The sequence below is a fragment of the Astyanax mexicanus genome, chromosome 6 (assembly GCF_023375975.1).
Source record: "Astyanax mexicanus isolate ESR-SI-001 chromosome 6, AstMex3_surface, whole genome shotgun sequence".
Lineage (NCBI taxonomy): Eukaryota > Metazoa > Chordata > Actinopteri > Characiformes > Acestrorhamphidae > Astyanax > Astyanax mexicanus.
The window spans coordinates 11,388,097-11,405,609 of NC_064413.1; the positions used below are offsets into that span (position 1 = coordinate 11,388,097).

Below are 17,513 nucleotides of genomic sequence, written 5' to 3' on the forward strand. Positions count from 1 at the left end.
GTGAGTATTTTTGAAGGATATTGTTTGTACAAATATATTATGTTTATATTTTGACATATTTTGTAATTTATTAAAGTAAAAATGGTTGTTTATTTGGTATTCGTCTTTTTTACATATTAAGCTAGTTTGGAGCTTGCTAGGCTAATTGTAGGCCGTGTGGTTGTATATGTGTATTAGATATTGTAGTAATTGCATATTTTATGCTGATTGTGTGTTTTATTTTGTTTCTTCATTTAGTTTTACACCTTTGCATGCTGTCAGTTTTAATAAATCTACAAATCTGACCAGTGTGTTATGGGAGTTATCTGTCTGTCTAATTGAAGAAGGGGAACTCTTTAATGAGGGCAGAACAATGACCACACACGTACATTAAAACAAACCGCTCGTAACTTTGAACGTAAATGGCGACACACAAAACTAGAATTTTTCCGGCTAGCATGGCAGCATAGTCTCACAGACTACAAAAAAGCCCCAATTAAAACAAAATCCCAGTATATTTCATCGCTTATTGAGAAAAATAGAGACAATCCTAGATTCCTTTTCACTACTGTGGCTAAACTCACCGGCAGTCAAAAACAAACTAGCTCCGTTATCCCTGCCGACATTAATAGTAATGATTTCATGAAGTTCTTTCATGATAAAATTAATAGCATTAGACAAAAAATTCAGTATCACTCCCAAAATTTATTTATAGATATCGATGAATGCTGCTCCAGCTCTGAGGCACACCTAGAGTGTTTCAGCCCGGTTACAGAAAAAGATTTACTTAGTGTAATTAACTCATCAAAATCAACATCATGTATATTAGATCCAGTACCCACACAATTAGTGAAACAGGCACTGCCAAAGGTGGGAAAATCATTACTAGAAATAGTAAATTCATCCCTTAGCATGGGCTACGTACCCAATTCTCTCATTAAGCCCATTATCAAAAAGCCAAATCTGGACCCCCGCGAGCTTGCTAATTATAGACCAATTTCTAATCTTTCCTTTATAGCCAAAATCCTAGAAAAAATTGTGTTTAACCAGCTGCGCTTGTATCTACAAAGTATTAGTATGCATGAGGTTTTTCAATCTGGATTTAGACAAAACCATAGTACTGAAACTGCTTTACTTAGAGTAACTAATGATTTACTTTCAGCTCTTGATAGGGGCAGTAATGCCATCCTTGTACTGCTAGATCTGAGTGCTGCCATAGATCTGCCATGACACCATAGATCACGCTATTCTACTTGATAGGTTAGAAAATCTTATAGGAATTAAAGGATCAGCCCTCACCTGGTTCAGATCTTATCTGAGAGATCGTTTCCAGTGTGTTTACTTAAATAACGAATGCTCATATCAGTCTAGAGTAAAATATGGTGTCCCTCAAGGATCAATACTGGGTCCATTACTCTTTACTCTTTATATGCTACCACTGGGTAAAATTGTCCGTAGGCATGGTATTAACTTTCACTGCTATGCTGATGACACACAACTTTACATATCTGCTAAACCCAACAAGGAGCTCTGTATAAATCAAATAACTGACTGTATTAAAGAGATTAAAAATTGGATGACACACAACTTTCTCTTACTTAATTCTGATAAAACTGAGGTCCTTCTATTAGGTCCTAATATTGATAAAAACATAAATGTTAATACTGTAGACATAGACGGTCACTTAATTATACCTGGTAAAACTGTAAGAAACCTTGGGGTCATCTTTGACCCAATTCTTTCGTTTGATGCTCACATATGTAGCATAGTCAAAACTGCATTCTTCCACTTAAGAAATATAGCTAAAATCCGCAGTATACTCTCTCTGGAAGATGCTGAGAAGCTGGTACATGCATTCATAACCTCCAGGCTGGACTACTGCAACGAGTTGTTGGCTGGAAGTCCACATAAATTACTCCATAAACTCCAGCTAGTTCAGAATGCAGCCGCAAGAGTGCTTACTAGAGCTAGAAAGTTCGATCACATTACACCTATTCTTTCATCCCTACACTGGCTACCTGTTAGATTTCGTATAGATTATAAAATACTTCTCCTGACGTATAAATCCCTCAATGGTCTGGCCCCACATTATCTACAGGAACTCCTTACTCCTTACAATCCGCCGCGTTCACTCCGCTCCCAAGACGCTGGCCTGTTATTAGTCCCGCGTATTAGAAAAAACTATGCAGGAGGAAGAGCGTTCTTTTATAAAGCTCCCCAACTTTGGAATAGCCTCCCTATTAATATACGGGACTCAGACACACTCTCAATCTTTAAATCTAGACTCAAAACATTTCTATTTGCTCAAGCTTTTGAGTAATGTCTCATTACAATTTTCTTCCTCTTACAGCTTATCCAGCAAATATAAACCCTGTACTAATCATCTGCTTTCTCTTTCTCTCCCCATGTCCTGAGCTGCTGCTACCAGTGCCCATCCCACTCCAGCAGAGTTTTATAAAACCATTCTAAACCCTTTTTCTTCCCTCCCCTCTCTGTTCTCTCTATCTTTCTCACATGTGCTGAGATGCCTGGCCGGCCGGTCGGCCTGGATGTGTCCGTTTGTGGTTCCAGCTTTCAGGAATCAGCCCTGTCCTTCTACTCATCAGAATTATTACACAACCCTTCTAACTCCTGCTTTTTGTTTCTCTTCCTTTCCTTTCTGTTTTCTCTATCTATCTCTTTTACATGTATGGAGATGCCCTGTTCCTGATGTTCCCAGCCTGGCTCTCCACTGCCCGCTGTGTTGTTCTCCGGCTCTGCAACCCTGCACTGATTACCATTAACACACTCAGTATCTGTTTCTGTATTAGCCATAGCTCTATAGTTTGTGCCCATCACATTCTTATATTCATAAATATGAATAGTATGAATAGTACATGTTATATTAGCCATAGTTCACATTAATTCTCTGTACTGTTTTGTTCTGTTATTTGTTTGTTGTTTGTTATTTGTTTGTACTGAGCGGGTCAACCCGAGTAGGATGGGTTCCTCGTCTTGGTTCCTTCCAAGGTTTCTTCCTCTTAAAGGGAGTTTTTCCTTGCCACTGTGTCACCATAAAATTGGCATCTCTGTGGTGCTGCTCATAAGAGGCGTGGACCTGTTTTTCCTGTAAAGCGGCTTTGTGACAACCTTTGTTGTAAAAAGCGCTATATAAATACAATTTAATTGAATTGAATTGAGTTGTTGACAGTTAAAAGTAAGATATTTTAAAAACTGGATCATGCAGAGATGAAGTCATATCTATATGGCTGTAGCATAGCTTTGCAGAAGAGGATTTGGGTGCAGTCTATACCTTTCACCAACAGAAAAAAATATACAATAAGAGAGCCAAGACTGTAAAGCAATTAGAATCTTCCATCAGACAAAAAGGGATTCTTCTCCCAACACTCCAGCACTGCTCTGCTCACTCCACAGACCTTTACACACTGCTGTTAAAAGAAGAGCAAATTCTACACAATGGTAGAAAATGCTCCTTCCTAACCTTTTAAAGATGCTGCCATCAAGCTCTAAATAAGTGAAATGTTAAAATGTCTCTTTTTTTGGATGTGATATGTGCTTCTATTGTAAATAAAATATGAAATTTACAAGTCATTGCATTTTGTTTTAATTTACATGTATTTTCATTTTACGCAGTGTCTCAACATTTTTGGAATTGGGGTTGTACATGCACTGCATAGTGGATTAAAGTCACTAGCACACTTGCAGATGCATACTGGAAGAACATTGTGGTCTTCTTGCTATTTACTGGAGTTACAGAATCTCCCACAGAGGAACTGCAGCTCAGAGCGTTAACAAGATAAAGGTAAGGACACAGGTGGTCTCTAAGGGGCTGTTCCCTCACCGCTTGTTGTTTTAAAAGTTGTGGAGATGGACCTGCTCTGGTGGTTGCTGATTTGGCTGGTGAGCTTTACTGTGTAAAGAGTATATCTGTGAAGGCCTCTCAGCTGGTGCTCCACTGAACTCCCAGACAGCATCACTGTCACCGTCACGTTAGGAGCTGTGAAAAAGACATACATCTGATTAGATGAGAAGTTAGAGGAAGTTAGAGTCAGGATGAAAAACCATAAAACTGAAGATTAGATCCACTTACACTTTGCTGAAGTGTAGCTAAGAATGTAATGGTCCACTTTAGCTTGGATTTTCTTCCATACTATAAGAGCCTTAGTGTCAGTAATGTTCACTGCCTGAAGATCAGTGGGAGGGTCAGCCACTGGAAAACAGTCACTGGAAAATTAGTCCCTACTGCAGAAAATGATTTTTTCCATAGATGTTGTGTTAGGATGCACTCTTTTTGCTTAAACCAGAACCAGACACCATTACATAATAATTATGAGACAGCTGCTAACATTCTTGCACTGATTTTGCAGGTAGCCAGTTAGCATTACACTGTTTTAGTATCAGGCTAGCTACTGACCCAACCAACAACCTACAGCAGCCTAAACAGCCTAGTGCAGCTGGCCTTATCTACGAGGTGTTCTTCAAGACCTCAGTCAGTGGGTGATTAATCACGTTGCTGCTTTTAAAGACTTTTTTATTTATCCAATAATTTTCGAATTGTGATTGCACTTTTTTGTATATCCTCATTTTTTTTTACATATATTCTTTTTAAAATATCAGCCCAATATCAATCTTCATTCTGTTGCACGTAAATTAAAAAACTTTCGTGTGGTAAGGTGTGTTTTGTTGATACATCCTGATACATTAATTATTCAAACAAAAAACAGCACTGAATGTCTACACTCAGTTTAAGATTTGTGTTATCTGTGAAGATTGTGCATTTATAGTTAGAGAAGTAACCAACATGAAAACCAGAGAGCTGTCTATGGATGAGAAACAGGCAACTGTAAGGCTGAGAGAAGATGAAAAAAAAAAAACAGTTCAAGGGCGTGACAAAATCAGAACCATTGTTTTTGCAACTCCAGAGTTTTTGTGAATGCAAGACCACAAATGCCCAAAGAACCTTTAGAAGTCTATGCAGCTGAAATCACACAACTTGTACTAGCAGCTTTTTTTTCTAACTATGGTGAGCCTGCCATTGCCATGGAACAGTTTAAGACGCTTTGTTCCTGGTCTAGACCCAGTTCTCCAACCTAAGTGTCATGAACATGGTGCCACAACTATCAGAACCATTGCACAAATATTGTCTATAGCCAGAACAACTGTTTGGAATGTCCTGAAGAAGAAAGACGTCACTGGTGTACTAAATAACAGGTAATGAACTGAACATAGGTTTCTATCACAATTTTTTTTCTTTACTGTTAAAAGGTTATGGTCATATAGGTAACAATAAACCATATTTTATATAGTTTTACAGTTCTTTTTTTTTACTTTTACTTCTACTTTTCTCTTTATCTTCCATTTACATGTTTTTTTTTTCCCCATTTAAGCAGATTGTTTAATGTTTCCAATAGGGCTGTTGCGGTAAAATAATTTCCCCGGCGGTTTTATATGGTGGCTCAACACTGCGATATGCGGTATGACGAGATATGCCTTTATTTTAAAACTATATAAATGTTTTTTATAAATACTTTTTAACGTGCTTTTTTGAGGCTAATATTATATTTTTTGTTTCACCCGTGCTTTACTCACCCAAATAAACTTAAAGCTTAATCCAGGGCTCCTCAGGACCACAAAGTATTTGGAGCAGCTGCATATCAGCATGAATCGCACATTTGAAGTGCCGCTCTGAGCTGAGTGGACGGCTTGAATGAAAAGGGCGAGATATCATTTATTCAAATGTATTTAAATCATAATTTAAATAAGAGGTGCCAAATTATGACCCCCGGCAGAATCAGACTCTTCTTCGCGTGCTCACACGTCTGGTAAACATGTGGGCGCTAGAGGTTACTCTCCCGCTGTCCGTTTTTTTTTTTGTGTGTAAATAACTCTTTATATTTCACTCAGAACACAGCCAGATATTAAGCCAAACTAAGACTCTTAGACAGTGCTAGTTTAGTTGTATATAACGAAAAAAGACGGGTATTGCAGAACTAAATAACTCGTAGGACTTAACGTGTTTTAGCCATAATGATCATTATTAGGAGAACATGTTAAACACAGCTTAATCGTAAAATCTGTGAAGATAACCAAGTTCAAATCTGAAAACCTGATATTTACACCTGCCGAAATGATACTCCCCCTCTGATATCAGCACCCTTTGAAGAGCACAGCACAATCTCAAATAAAAATTTGCCTGGAGACAAACGTGACACTGAAGGTACGCCAGAGCACTGTAAAGAAAATAGTGGACTTCGAAAATAAAATTATAATATTAAATAGGAAAAGAAGGCTAACTGGGTGGCCAGTTTAAGATGATCTGTTAAGATGATCTGTTACAGGGATGCTGGGATTATTATCAGTTATTTACATTTATATCTTGCTCTTGTGCTCTAGTGTTACAGTTATTATACAGTGTCCAGATTTTGCCGTGGAGGAGTAGCTACGCACAGCCTAGCCTTCGGCGCCAGCGCAGCGAGACGCTTCCAGCTGGGAGAGCGCATGGTGCTCAGCAGTTATATTTTCTTTACAACTGGTTTTAAAGAAATTGCTTTCAATAACACCCGTTTTACTCTCCCATTAATTAATATTAGGCTTACAAATGAATTCTATAAAAAGGATAATAGTTTTTTAATGTAATATGATGATATCATTTGTTCTACATCTTACAATTACATTTGGTCACATCTAAAACATTTCAAATATTGGAATAAATTATCAGATTTATCAAAATTGCAATATAAATAAACATCTTAAACATTGTATTATTTTTATTTTAGGCCAGCAATTATAATTTTATATAGTGTTACAGATTTAAAGCATGTCTCATGTGAGCCAATTATATTGACTGTCCCTAATTCCATTATATACATTTTTTATCTTATTTTTACAGTGTCCAGTTGGAACTAAGTCAAAAAAACACAGCTCCAGGTTGACACGCATATCATGCTTCTGTCACACCTTAACCTCTGTTTGTCCTGTGATTTTTTCTCTTTTGGTCCTCTGTGCTTCTGCCCTCTGTTTTCCTGTTGTGTTCCCAGCCATGTGCTTTTTTGAGCACATGGCATTGTTTTGTTATTTTCCAAACAATGTCCAAGCCCTGCCCTAGTCATTAGTGTTATCACCTTGTGTCTCATTTGTAACTCCGCCCCCTCATTACCTCCACAGCTGTCCCTAGTGTGTGCCAGTGTATAAATACCCTATGTGCTCCTTTGTTCTCTGTCGTGCTTTTTGTTTGATGCTGTCCTGTTCAACCATGTCTGGAAGTTAATCTGTGTTTTGTCCATAGAGTTCTGGTTTGTTTTCTGTATATTGTTTGATTCTTTGTTAGTTTATTTCACTTCTTTGTTTAGACCTGGTTTAGTGATTTGTTTTGAAGTATTTGTTTTATAGTCTTTATTTTATAGTCTTAGTGTTTATTTTCTTGTCCTAGTTTTTGGTTTATCAGATTATTTCAAATAAAAATGACTTGCATTTGCATCCGGCCTCCTTCATGTTACAGCTTCAGAGTATATTTGATAACACAGAGACAGTCCTCCTGCACCATTAAAAGCTTTATTTCCTTTATTTATGACTGAAACTGATTGTATTTATGTTGCTTTGATCGCAATAACAAAAGTAAAGCAGCTGAAGACCTCCGCGGACCTGTGTGCGCTCTCAAGACACGACATTGTGCGGCGGGGATCCCGAAGCTGAAGCTCAATATAGGCGAGGCTGCGGGTAGAGACGCATCGCAAAATCTAAACACAGTGTTATTTAACTAGAACAATACAGTATTAATAAGCTTTAGGTTCTAAATGTGTATAATTTATTATGAGGACGTTGTTGCCTCATTATTCCACGAGCATCCGTGGGCAGGCGCATCCGCGCAATTTTTTTTTTATTCAGACAATTGTTTTTTTTTGTCAGCTTTTTATTTTTCACTTAGTACGTTTTCTAATGTAGCAAAGTAAATTACTTGTGTCAAAATGCACTTGAGCAAAAGTAAAATGACCTATTTTAAAAACTACTTTAAAAATTACTCATTTCTCATAAAATCAGTTACAGACCATAAGCCCCTGTTGAATCTCTAGAAAGCAGCAGTTGAGAGTGATCCAACTGTTAGGTCGGGGTAGTCGGGATACTGGAACTTGGTGTATATACCTACACAGTCACTCGCAAAGAAAGAAAGAAACATGCCAAAGCTGATACCATGTCCATGTCTCTGCATGGTAATGAGTTTAGTGGACATTTGGGAGCAGATCATACCCTTTAGAGAGCAAGACGAATCTGATATTGGCCATGTATATCCCATGACATTCAAGTTTTGCTCAGAATGTCTCCCCTGCCAATCACGCAGATTAGATGAGCGAGCCCCTATGCAGTCTATTCATGCCACCTGTCCTTTCCAGAGGATTGCTCCGGACATTACCGAGCTGCCTATTACATCAAAGGGGCTTGTGTTACTAATGACAGACTTTTTTAACTTGTTATGTCAATCTCTTTCCCCTGAAAGATCAGCGTGCCATTACTGTAGCTCAGTGTGTTTTTGAGGAATACAACCGCCAGAATGGCATTCCTGAAGCCATTCATGATGTTATGTAATAACAAAAGTTTGGGAGAAGGACCACGCCTGAACTCTACGTTCTAACTCCACCCCGTATCAATCAACCGTCCTATAAATACCTCCCCTAACTAACTACCTCTCGTGACGAAAACTTCGCAACAATCGAATTTGACGCACTCACCTGCCAGCATTTGCTCGCTCCCCATGGATCTCCAACTCACCGCCTCCGATGAGGACCTCTTCCTTCCCAGCCAGCCTGTCTCTGCTCCTGCTCCCTCTCGCCGGGCTCATCGCTTGAGGTCTGTCGTCTCCATTCCGGCTACTCCTGGTTCTACTCCTGGTTCTACCCATTCTTCCTCCCGGGCTGGTCGTCCTCACCAACGCACCCCCGGATCTCAGCGTTCCCGCCGCTCTTCTCCTCCTTCCCCTACTCCTCCTGGTCGGGCTCGCCGCTCTGGGCGCCCGGCTTCCTTAGCCGGCCCCGCACCCCCTTCCCCGGCCGAGCCCCTCTCTTCTGGTAAATCCCAGCCTCCTCGCATGTCCGATTGGACTGTTGTTAAGTTACAGTGGGTTTTGAAGGACCGCGGCGTCCCTTTCCCCCGTTCTGCCCCCAAAGCGGAACTTTTTTCGCTCCATCTCTCCTCGTTGGGTGGAAAACAGCGCGCAGGAGCCGCACCGGCGTTGCGGTCCGATGACGTCACCCGCTCAACTCTTCGCCACGGCTCCTCTACCTGCTTCGGCCTCAGCGCCTCCTCCTCTGGGCCCCGAACCCCTCCCCTTCTCCTCTGCCTCCTTCTCTCCTTCATTGCCGATCCGGGCTGTTTTCTCTCGTCTCTCTCCTTCCCCCCCGCTTCCTCCATTCGTCCAACCCCCTCCCTCGATCGTCCAACCCCCTCCCTCGATCGTCCAACCCCCTCCCTCGATCGTCCAACCCCCTCCCTCGATCGTCCAACCCCCCCTCCCTCAGCCGTCCAACCCCCTCCCTCAGCCGTCCAACCCCCTCCCTCAGTCGTCCAACCCCTTCCCTCAATCATCCTTCGTCCCTCCCCTTTGCTTCGCTTCTGCCGTTCCCCAACCGGTGTGTACCAGCCAGCCTTTCTCATTCTCTCACTCTATGCCAGTCCAGCCTCTCCCCTCCACTTCTATCCCTGTTCCCCCCCAGTCTGCAGCATTCACCGCGCCCTTCACCGGAGCTTCGTGCTCTTCATTCTCCCTGTCTACGGCACCGCCTGTTGCCCTTCCGGCCAACGCACGGATGTTCAACCCTCCCCTGGTCTCCTCCTCTCTGCGGAACCGCATTCTTCAAGGTGCGGAAGGTGATCTTTCCTCCCTACTTCTCCCCTCCACTTCTTCTGCTCCCCGTGTCATCGACACCGGCGACATCTCGCTTACCTTGCATCAACCAGGCCCCCGCGTCTCTAAAATCCTCTCTGCAGCCGAATTCGCCTTTGCCTTCTCCATCTTCAGGGATGTCATCTGTTCGGCTTTTCCATCACGTCGCCAGGAATTGGACGACTATCTGTCCTTGATTTTGGATATGGCTATCCGTTTCGGAGGCTCTGGTTTCTACGTATATCACCGCCTCTTCTCAGCCCGCGCCGCAGCTCGTCTTAAACAGTGGAACCTTGCTACATTCTGGGGCGCCCCAGACCTGGAACTTTATTGCCACGTTTTCGCGAGACGTAGCTCCCTCTCCTGCTCCGCGTGTGGCGGCCCCTCTCACCCTGCTTCTGTTTGTTCCCAGGCAGCCTCCACCGCCCCTCCGGCCCCCGTCCAACATTCCTCGGCACGCGCCGCTCCCGTGCGCCCGTCCTCTTAGGGCGCCCGCGACAGCTTTGGCCGCCCTATCGTTTTTCTCGACGGGCAGATGGTTTGCAACAATTTCAACCATTTGGGTTGTTTTGCTTCCTCCTGTCGAAGGCTGCACGTTTGCTCTCGATGCGGTTTGGCGCACGCTCTCTCCTGCTGCCCAACGCGTCCCCCCAAGTTCGGCCGGAGCTGACTATTGCGGTTCCTCTCCACCCCGGTCAACGTACCGGCTCTCGTCGCTGACCTGTCTGCTCACCCTGACACCTCCTTCGTTTGCAGCCTCCTGGACGGCTTTCTCTTTGGCTTTTACCCCAGTCTCGTCGCCTCGCCAAGCTCTTCTCTCACCTGTCCTAACCTCCTTTCCGCTCTGGCCGAGCCCGATGTCATGTCTTCCCTTCTGCAACAGGAGCTCTCCAGTGGTTTCATTATCGGTCCTTTCTCAACGCCCCCTTTTTCCGTATTTCGCATCAATCCTTTGGGCATTGCCACACGAAAATACTCTGGCAAAAAGAGGATCATAATTGATCTCTCGGCTCCGCATGGCTCTTCGGACCCGTCCATCAACAGCCTCATCCCTAGTTCTGAATTTTCTCTCCGTTACGCCACCGTGGATTGTGCCATCGAAGCCATCAAGTTGGCCGGCAGAGGTGCTTGGCTGTCGAAGGCCGACATCATCTCAGCTTTTAAAATCCTTCCCCTCCATCCTGACTCTTGGCACCTTTTTGGAGTCCGCTGGGACGATCAGTTTTACTTTTCCGTTCGCCTTGCTTTTGGGTGCAAAAGCAGCCCCAAGCTTTTTGATTCCTTCGCTGAGGCGCTGTGCTGGATCTTGCTGAATAAACACAGGCTCCCGTTCGTGCTCCACCTCCTGGATGATTTTCTCGTCGTTGACTCACCTTCCTCGCCCCCCTCGCGGGGCCTTGACCAGCACTTTCACTCGTCTCGGAGTCCCGATTTCGGAGGAGAAGACCGTGGGTCCCGCCACGTCTCTGGAGTTCCTCGGGATCATTCTCGACTCCGCTTCCTTCCAAGCTTCTCTTCCTCAGGAAAAGCTTAATCGCGTCACTTCTTTCATCTCCGACTTTCTCAGTTTTCCCACCCGTACTAAGCAGCACCTTCTTTCCCTGCTCGGACACACTCAGACATGAATGGTCAGGAAAATCAATTTTACTCCATTCAGACAATCTCGCCGCGGTCCACATCATCAACAAAAGTCGATCAAAATCGCTAGAAATAATGCCTTATATCCGTCGCCTCACTTGGCACTCCATTAAGCATCAGTTTATAATTAAAGCTGTCCACATCCCAGGTTTATCCAACTCTATTGCTGACTCTCTTTCTCGCTTTCAATTCCAGAAATTCAGATCCTTGGCTCCGCATGCAGACTGCAACCCAACGCCGGTACCTCCATTTTCACTAACTACACTACACCTAACCCCCGTCTGAACGAACTAATCCTCCAAGCACAACAAACCATCCTTTCAGCCGTTTCCCCACAGACACTCTCTACTTACTGGTCAAGCTGGAAAGCATACAAAAATTGCCACTCCACACATAATATATCTTTCCCTTCTCATCATCCATCCGTAATAGCAGCTTATATTACTTTCATTCACACTCAACATTCAGCCCGTTCCTCATCACTCAGTCCATCTGGCAGCTATCAATTTTTCAATCAATTCACCCTCAAATTTCCCTTCTCCTGAAAGGAATCCAAAAATCAGAAACTCCATCCTCACACCAACGAGCTCCCATCTCACCAGAAATCCTCCATCATTGCATTCAAACCCTCCGCATCAGGCTTTTACCCTCCGACAACATCCTCCACGCTCCAATCGCTATTTCTCCTGGCATACTTCGGATTCCTCAGATGCTCAGAATTCACTTCACTTAAAATCTCCCACAACTCCTTTTCCTACCCCCTCATATCAGATCTCAGCATCCTGGACTCGGATACTCTCACCTTTAAAATCAAGCGAAGCAAAACTGACCAGCTTGGCAAAACCACGATCCTCCATCTGTTTAAACTTGACTCACCCCTCAGCCCGTACGAACCACTCGTCCACCACCTAAATCTCCCGCTCTCTCAACAAGCATCACCTTCAGATCCTCTGTTCACTACGGAATCTGGTAGTATAATCACAAGGCACTGGTTCCACACACAGTTCCGCCGCATCCTTTCAGTCAACGGTTACTCACCAGACCAATTCTCCGCCCACTCATTCCGCATCGGTGCAGCATCCAACGCCTCCAGACAAGGAATCCCCGAGCACGTCATCAAGCTTCTCGGACGGTGGTCTTCTCAGGCGTACCACTTATACTTCCGTTCCAAACCAGACGATTTGAGACAGGCTCATCTCAAACTAGCTTCATTATTAGCTCCATATTTTGGGGATATAACTGCATGCTTCTTCAGCACGCAGTTCAGAACTCCAGCCCAAATTTCCCCGAGTTCCCTCCCCTTTTTCTTCCTCCTTTTCTACTTCTATCAGGCGTGGTCAGCACTTAGCAAAACACAGATCAGGGCAGAGGATTCAACTCGGATTTGGTGAAACAACTGTGCAGCATGCTAAGGATTGAGAAAACCCACACCTCACCTTATCATGCACAGTCAGATGGCATGGTCGAGAGACTGAATAGGATACTAAAGGACCAGTTAGCTAAATACATGTCGAAAGTGGGGCGAATGTGGAAGTTACTTGTTACAGTTTGAACTTGTTTACAACTCCAGTGTACATTTAAGCACTGGGTTTTCTCCCTTCTTCCTGGCCCATGAAAGAGAGACACTCCTTCCTGTTGACATTTTGCTACATTGTGACCCAGCGCTGACATTTCCTACACCTGGTAGCCCAGCTGCATATGCGAAGGACCTCACTGCTCGCTTGTCACAAGCACAAGCACAAGATCTGAGCAGCTGCACAGATCTTTGCTGCAGCCACAATACATCAGAAACTCCAGTACAGCAAAAAGACTGTGTTTCACATTCATAAGGCTGGAGATCTTGTCTGGCTAGATGTTCCAGCCCACAGACAGAACAAGCTAGCTCCTAAATGGAAAGGACCATTTGTCATTCTGAAACAGATGGACAGAGATGGAAGCTTAGGTGTCACATTTGAGACTACAGATTCCAAAGACAAACATTCCAGACGGTGGGTGGTACACCAAAATCATCTCAAAGCTTACAAAGGAACTCTTCAGAAAGAGCCAGTCAAGAACCTGCAGTTTCAACAGATGCCAAAATGCAGCCTGGATCACAAAAATCCAACCTATCTGCTTTACCAGGAGCTCTTCCCTTTTGTCATCTTGCCCGCATATTTGTGCCTCCTGGGCAGGGGCGCAAGTACATAATTTTTGGGGTGTATGCAAACGCAGTATCTGTGCCCCCTGGGGGAGAGACACGTTTTACATTTTTTCTCAATTGGTTTGGCTCATTTCTTGAGATGACATTCTCAAAATAACATGGACAAATCCCCAAACTAACTTGCGGTTCCTCATAACAGAATGGCATTTCTCATTGCTTTCATCACATTTCAAATGCTTTGTACATGTCTCAAGCACTTAGTACATCTTTGCAAACGGTTATGTACAAGTAGCCTACACTTAACACAATCATCCTACATTTAGTACATTTTCCAAAAGAATGCATCTTGTTGGTCTATCCCAATTGGTTGGTTCTCAGTGTAATGGTTGTTCTCTCCAAAACATGTCAGCACAATTTCATTGTATAAGTCATCATCTGCAGAATAGTCTGCTCAAATTTCAAAATGAGTTAAGAAATTGTAATACAATACAGAACACATATTTTGGAACATTTCATAAATTCATGACAATCAGGTGAGTAGGTAACAGGTAAAAGCAGGTTTTGACGAGGAGGAGTGTCCCACATTACAGGTGACCAATCCATCAGTTTGTTACCTGACAGGTGTTGTCTATGATTTTGAATACTGGCATTGCTGTATATATACAGTTTGGCCTGGTGCTAGTCCTAGTCCTGTGATGATATAACGATAGTATAGTCCAATGGCGATCAGTGTAGAGGATGGCTCAGGCATTCACGGCGCTTCTTCCCACGGTGCATTGCTAAAGAACACATCAGAGGCGATGTTGATGAGAATTTATGGCCAAACAGACTGCAGCGGATGGATGGCCAGGAAGATGACCAGGAGAGAGAGGGGAGTTAAACAGAGTAGTCAGAATGTTACTGTATTGCATTTGTTTGACTGTTTTTTTACATACTGTATTTTTGTTTTGTTTTTGCAGGTTTTTGTATTTTGTATACATAGTATATTTGATACATTTTCCTTTGTATTTTTTTTGTTTCCTACCTACAGTAATGTGTAAAGATATACTTGTAAATAGAAATAGTTACAATTTCCTCAGCAGAATGTGGGGCGGTGTGTAGATGCGTTTTAAAATCATCAGTGGGGGGGTCAGAGTGGGGGGGTTGAGATGAGTTTTAAAATCGTCAGTGTCCTGTCATTACTTTCCCACCGCGCTCCGCAAATGTATTTGGGGCTTTGATTTGGCGCCCCCTCTAGTGCAGCGCCCCTATGCGTCGAATAGGCTGCATACCCCCTTTTTGCGCCACTGCTCCTGGACCAGTAGTTTACACTGTACCTGCCAATGCGGGTAGCCCCATTTCTTTTGATCCTGTCCTGCAGATTGACCCCCAATACTTCCCCAGAGCATGTGCTATCTTCCAGCCCTGCGTCTTCCTTTTCAGATACCCCTGCTCCTCTGTCCACCACATGCAGTGACCATATAGTTAGACCCCCTGCCAAATTACCTTACAGTGGACTTTGCCTTACTGCACTGATTTCTTTGTTGTTTTTTGACTAGTATGTTGACCAGTGTTAATGTTAAAATGTTTTATGCTGACATTAACAAGTTGAAATGGGAACATTTCTATTTAAAGGAGGGGACCTATGTGAGAGGGAAATAATTTGTATATTTAGTTCATTATAATTTAGTGTGGATTTTATAGTTAAAAAATAATCATTAAAATGTTACAGTTAAAATGTAAGGTAATGCAATTTGAAAATGTTAAAAATAATTTCAGTAGCATAACATTGCAACCCTGATGTTTAATTCCTAGGGGCAGACTTCCACCCCTGATCATTTTCATGTTTTTCCTTTAAAAACATTGGTTTTTCAGATCAGCAATTTCAATTAAATATATCATATAGTAGACGAACACAGTGAAGGATTTACAGAAAGTGTACAATAATTCTTTAAACAGGTCTCAATTTACCTGAAAACAAAGATTGTTCAACATCATGGTTTAGAGGAAAGATAAAAAAGCTATCTCAGAGATTTCAGCTGTCAGTTTCCACTGTAAAGAACATTGAGGAAATGGAAGACCACAGACACAGTTCTAGATAAGGCCCAAAGACCTAGATCTACAACATCATCTTCCTGCAGATGGAGTCACTGTGGATCCTTCAACTACTACTTTGCACAAGGAGAGGCTGTATGGGAGAGTACTGCAGAAGAAGCCTTTTCTGCGCACACGCCACAAACAGAGTTGCTTGAGGTATGCTAAAGCACATTTTGGAATAAGGTTCTGTGGATTGATGAAACTAAAATTGAGTTATTTGGAGGGCGATATGCATGGCGGAAAAATAACTCAGCATTCCAAGATGAACACTTGCTACCCACAGTAAAATTTGGTGGAGGTTCCATCATACTGTAGGGCTGTGTGGATCAGTGCAGGTGCTGGAAATCTTGTTAAAGTTGAAAGTCCCATGGATTTCAGTAAAAATCTGCAGACTCTTAAAAACAATGTTCAAGAATGAGTGATAAGTTGCGCTGGGGCTGGATACTTCACCAAGGCAACAACCCTAAACACTGCTCAAAATCTACTAAGGTATTCATGCAGAGGAACCAGTACAACCTGATTGAACTGGAATGTACATAAGGCTTGTGTTGTGTAGAGTAAAGTTGTAAGTGGTATTAGTGAATATAGTAACTATATTGTAAAGGTTGTTATTAATAATGGATATGGAGAACATAAGGCTTGTGTTGTGTAAAGTTGTAAGTGGTATTAGTGAATATAGTAACTCTGTGATTAGTAAAGCAATCTTTTTGTCATGTGGTTCTAACAGCTACTGTAAAATGATGCAGTGATCTGCATCTTTTTAACATGTGTGTACCTGTAGTAACAGAGGCTGTAGTCGGCTCGCTCTCGATTGTTCCCAGGATTGACCTGACACTAATTTCATAAGAGAAACCCGCAGAGAGTTTAGAAATGAGAACGTGGGAGAGCTGGGAGTCAACAGAAATGGACCCATTGTCTCCTGAGAAGGAAAAACAGATAGACAAAAAATATAACTTCCTTTTTGTGACTCAGATCACAGAAAATGATAAGTAATGTGAATATACATATGTCCAAAAATTTTGTGATTTGTCCCAAATCAAGGGTATTAGTCAGGAATTTGTTTCCCTGCAACAGTAGCCTATAATCTTCTGAGAGGCTTTACACTAAATGTTAAAACATTGTTGTGAGGCTGATTTGGGAAATTTTGTTAAAGCTAATTTAGTTGCTTTTAGAGAACATTAGTAATATTGGATACTGATGTTAAAAAGTACTTGCTACAGTACTTGTGATACAGTACTTGGCTAATGGAGTCATCACTTCAAGTCGTCCCTATAGAGCTTTACTACAGATCCATATCTACAACTTATCCCAAATAGTTCAGTTAGGCTTCAACGCTTCAGTTCACCCTAAAGGAGTTTCACTGGAGCTCAGGTCAGTGGACTTTCATCAGTTCAGATCATGCCAAACATTTCAGTAGAGCTTCATTACGCCAACTAATATCACAGGTATTCAGTGGGCCAGAATTATTGGCATTCAGTATTAGCTCTATTATTGTCTTTAGTCAATGCATCTCAAATGAAATTTCACAAAGTGAGCATATTTTAAGATGAGTAAATCTTAATGTGGCTAAACCAAATAATTAAAAGGGACATCTGGACATTTTGGACATACGGTATTTCATAATCATGTACCATTGCCAGTGTTGGTATATGTCACTCTAAATCCTGTTACTATGCTCTTTGGCTTGGTCCATGACACTGACAGGGAGGTCTCTGTTATATTGCTGAACACCAGTTCTTTAGGGGGTTCAGGACCTGTGGAAAGATCAGTAGATCAGTTTTCTATTATTATTGTCTGCAAATCTCT

The 17,513-nt window shown here is 42.5% G+C and overlaps 1 protein-coding gene across 1 annotated transcript in view; it reads right to left on the reverse strand.

Moving 5' to 3' along the window:
• The window catches only part of tnxba (tenascin XBa), a 152,046-nt gene that overhangs the window by 72,673 nt on the left and 61,860 nt on the right, over positions 1-17,513 (reverse strand). The window contains exons 4-7 of the mRNA XM_049480534.1: positions 17,339-17,461; positions 16,483-16,626; positions 4,070-4,189; positions 3,821-3,976 (exon numbers count right to left, since the gene is read on the reverse strand). Coding sequence (XP_049336491.1) covers positions 3,821-3,976; positions 4,070-4,189; positions 16,483-16,626; positions 17,339-17,461 — 543 coding nt within the window. The remainder of the gene's footprint in view (positions 1-3,820; positions 3,977-4,069; positions 4,190-16,482; positions 16,627-17,338; positions 17,462-17,513) is intronic.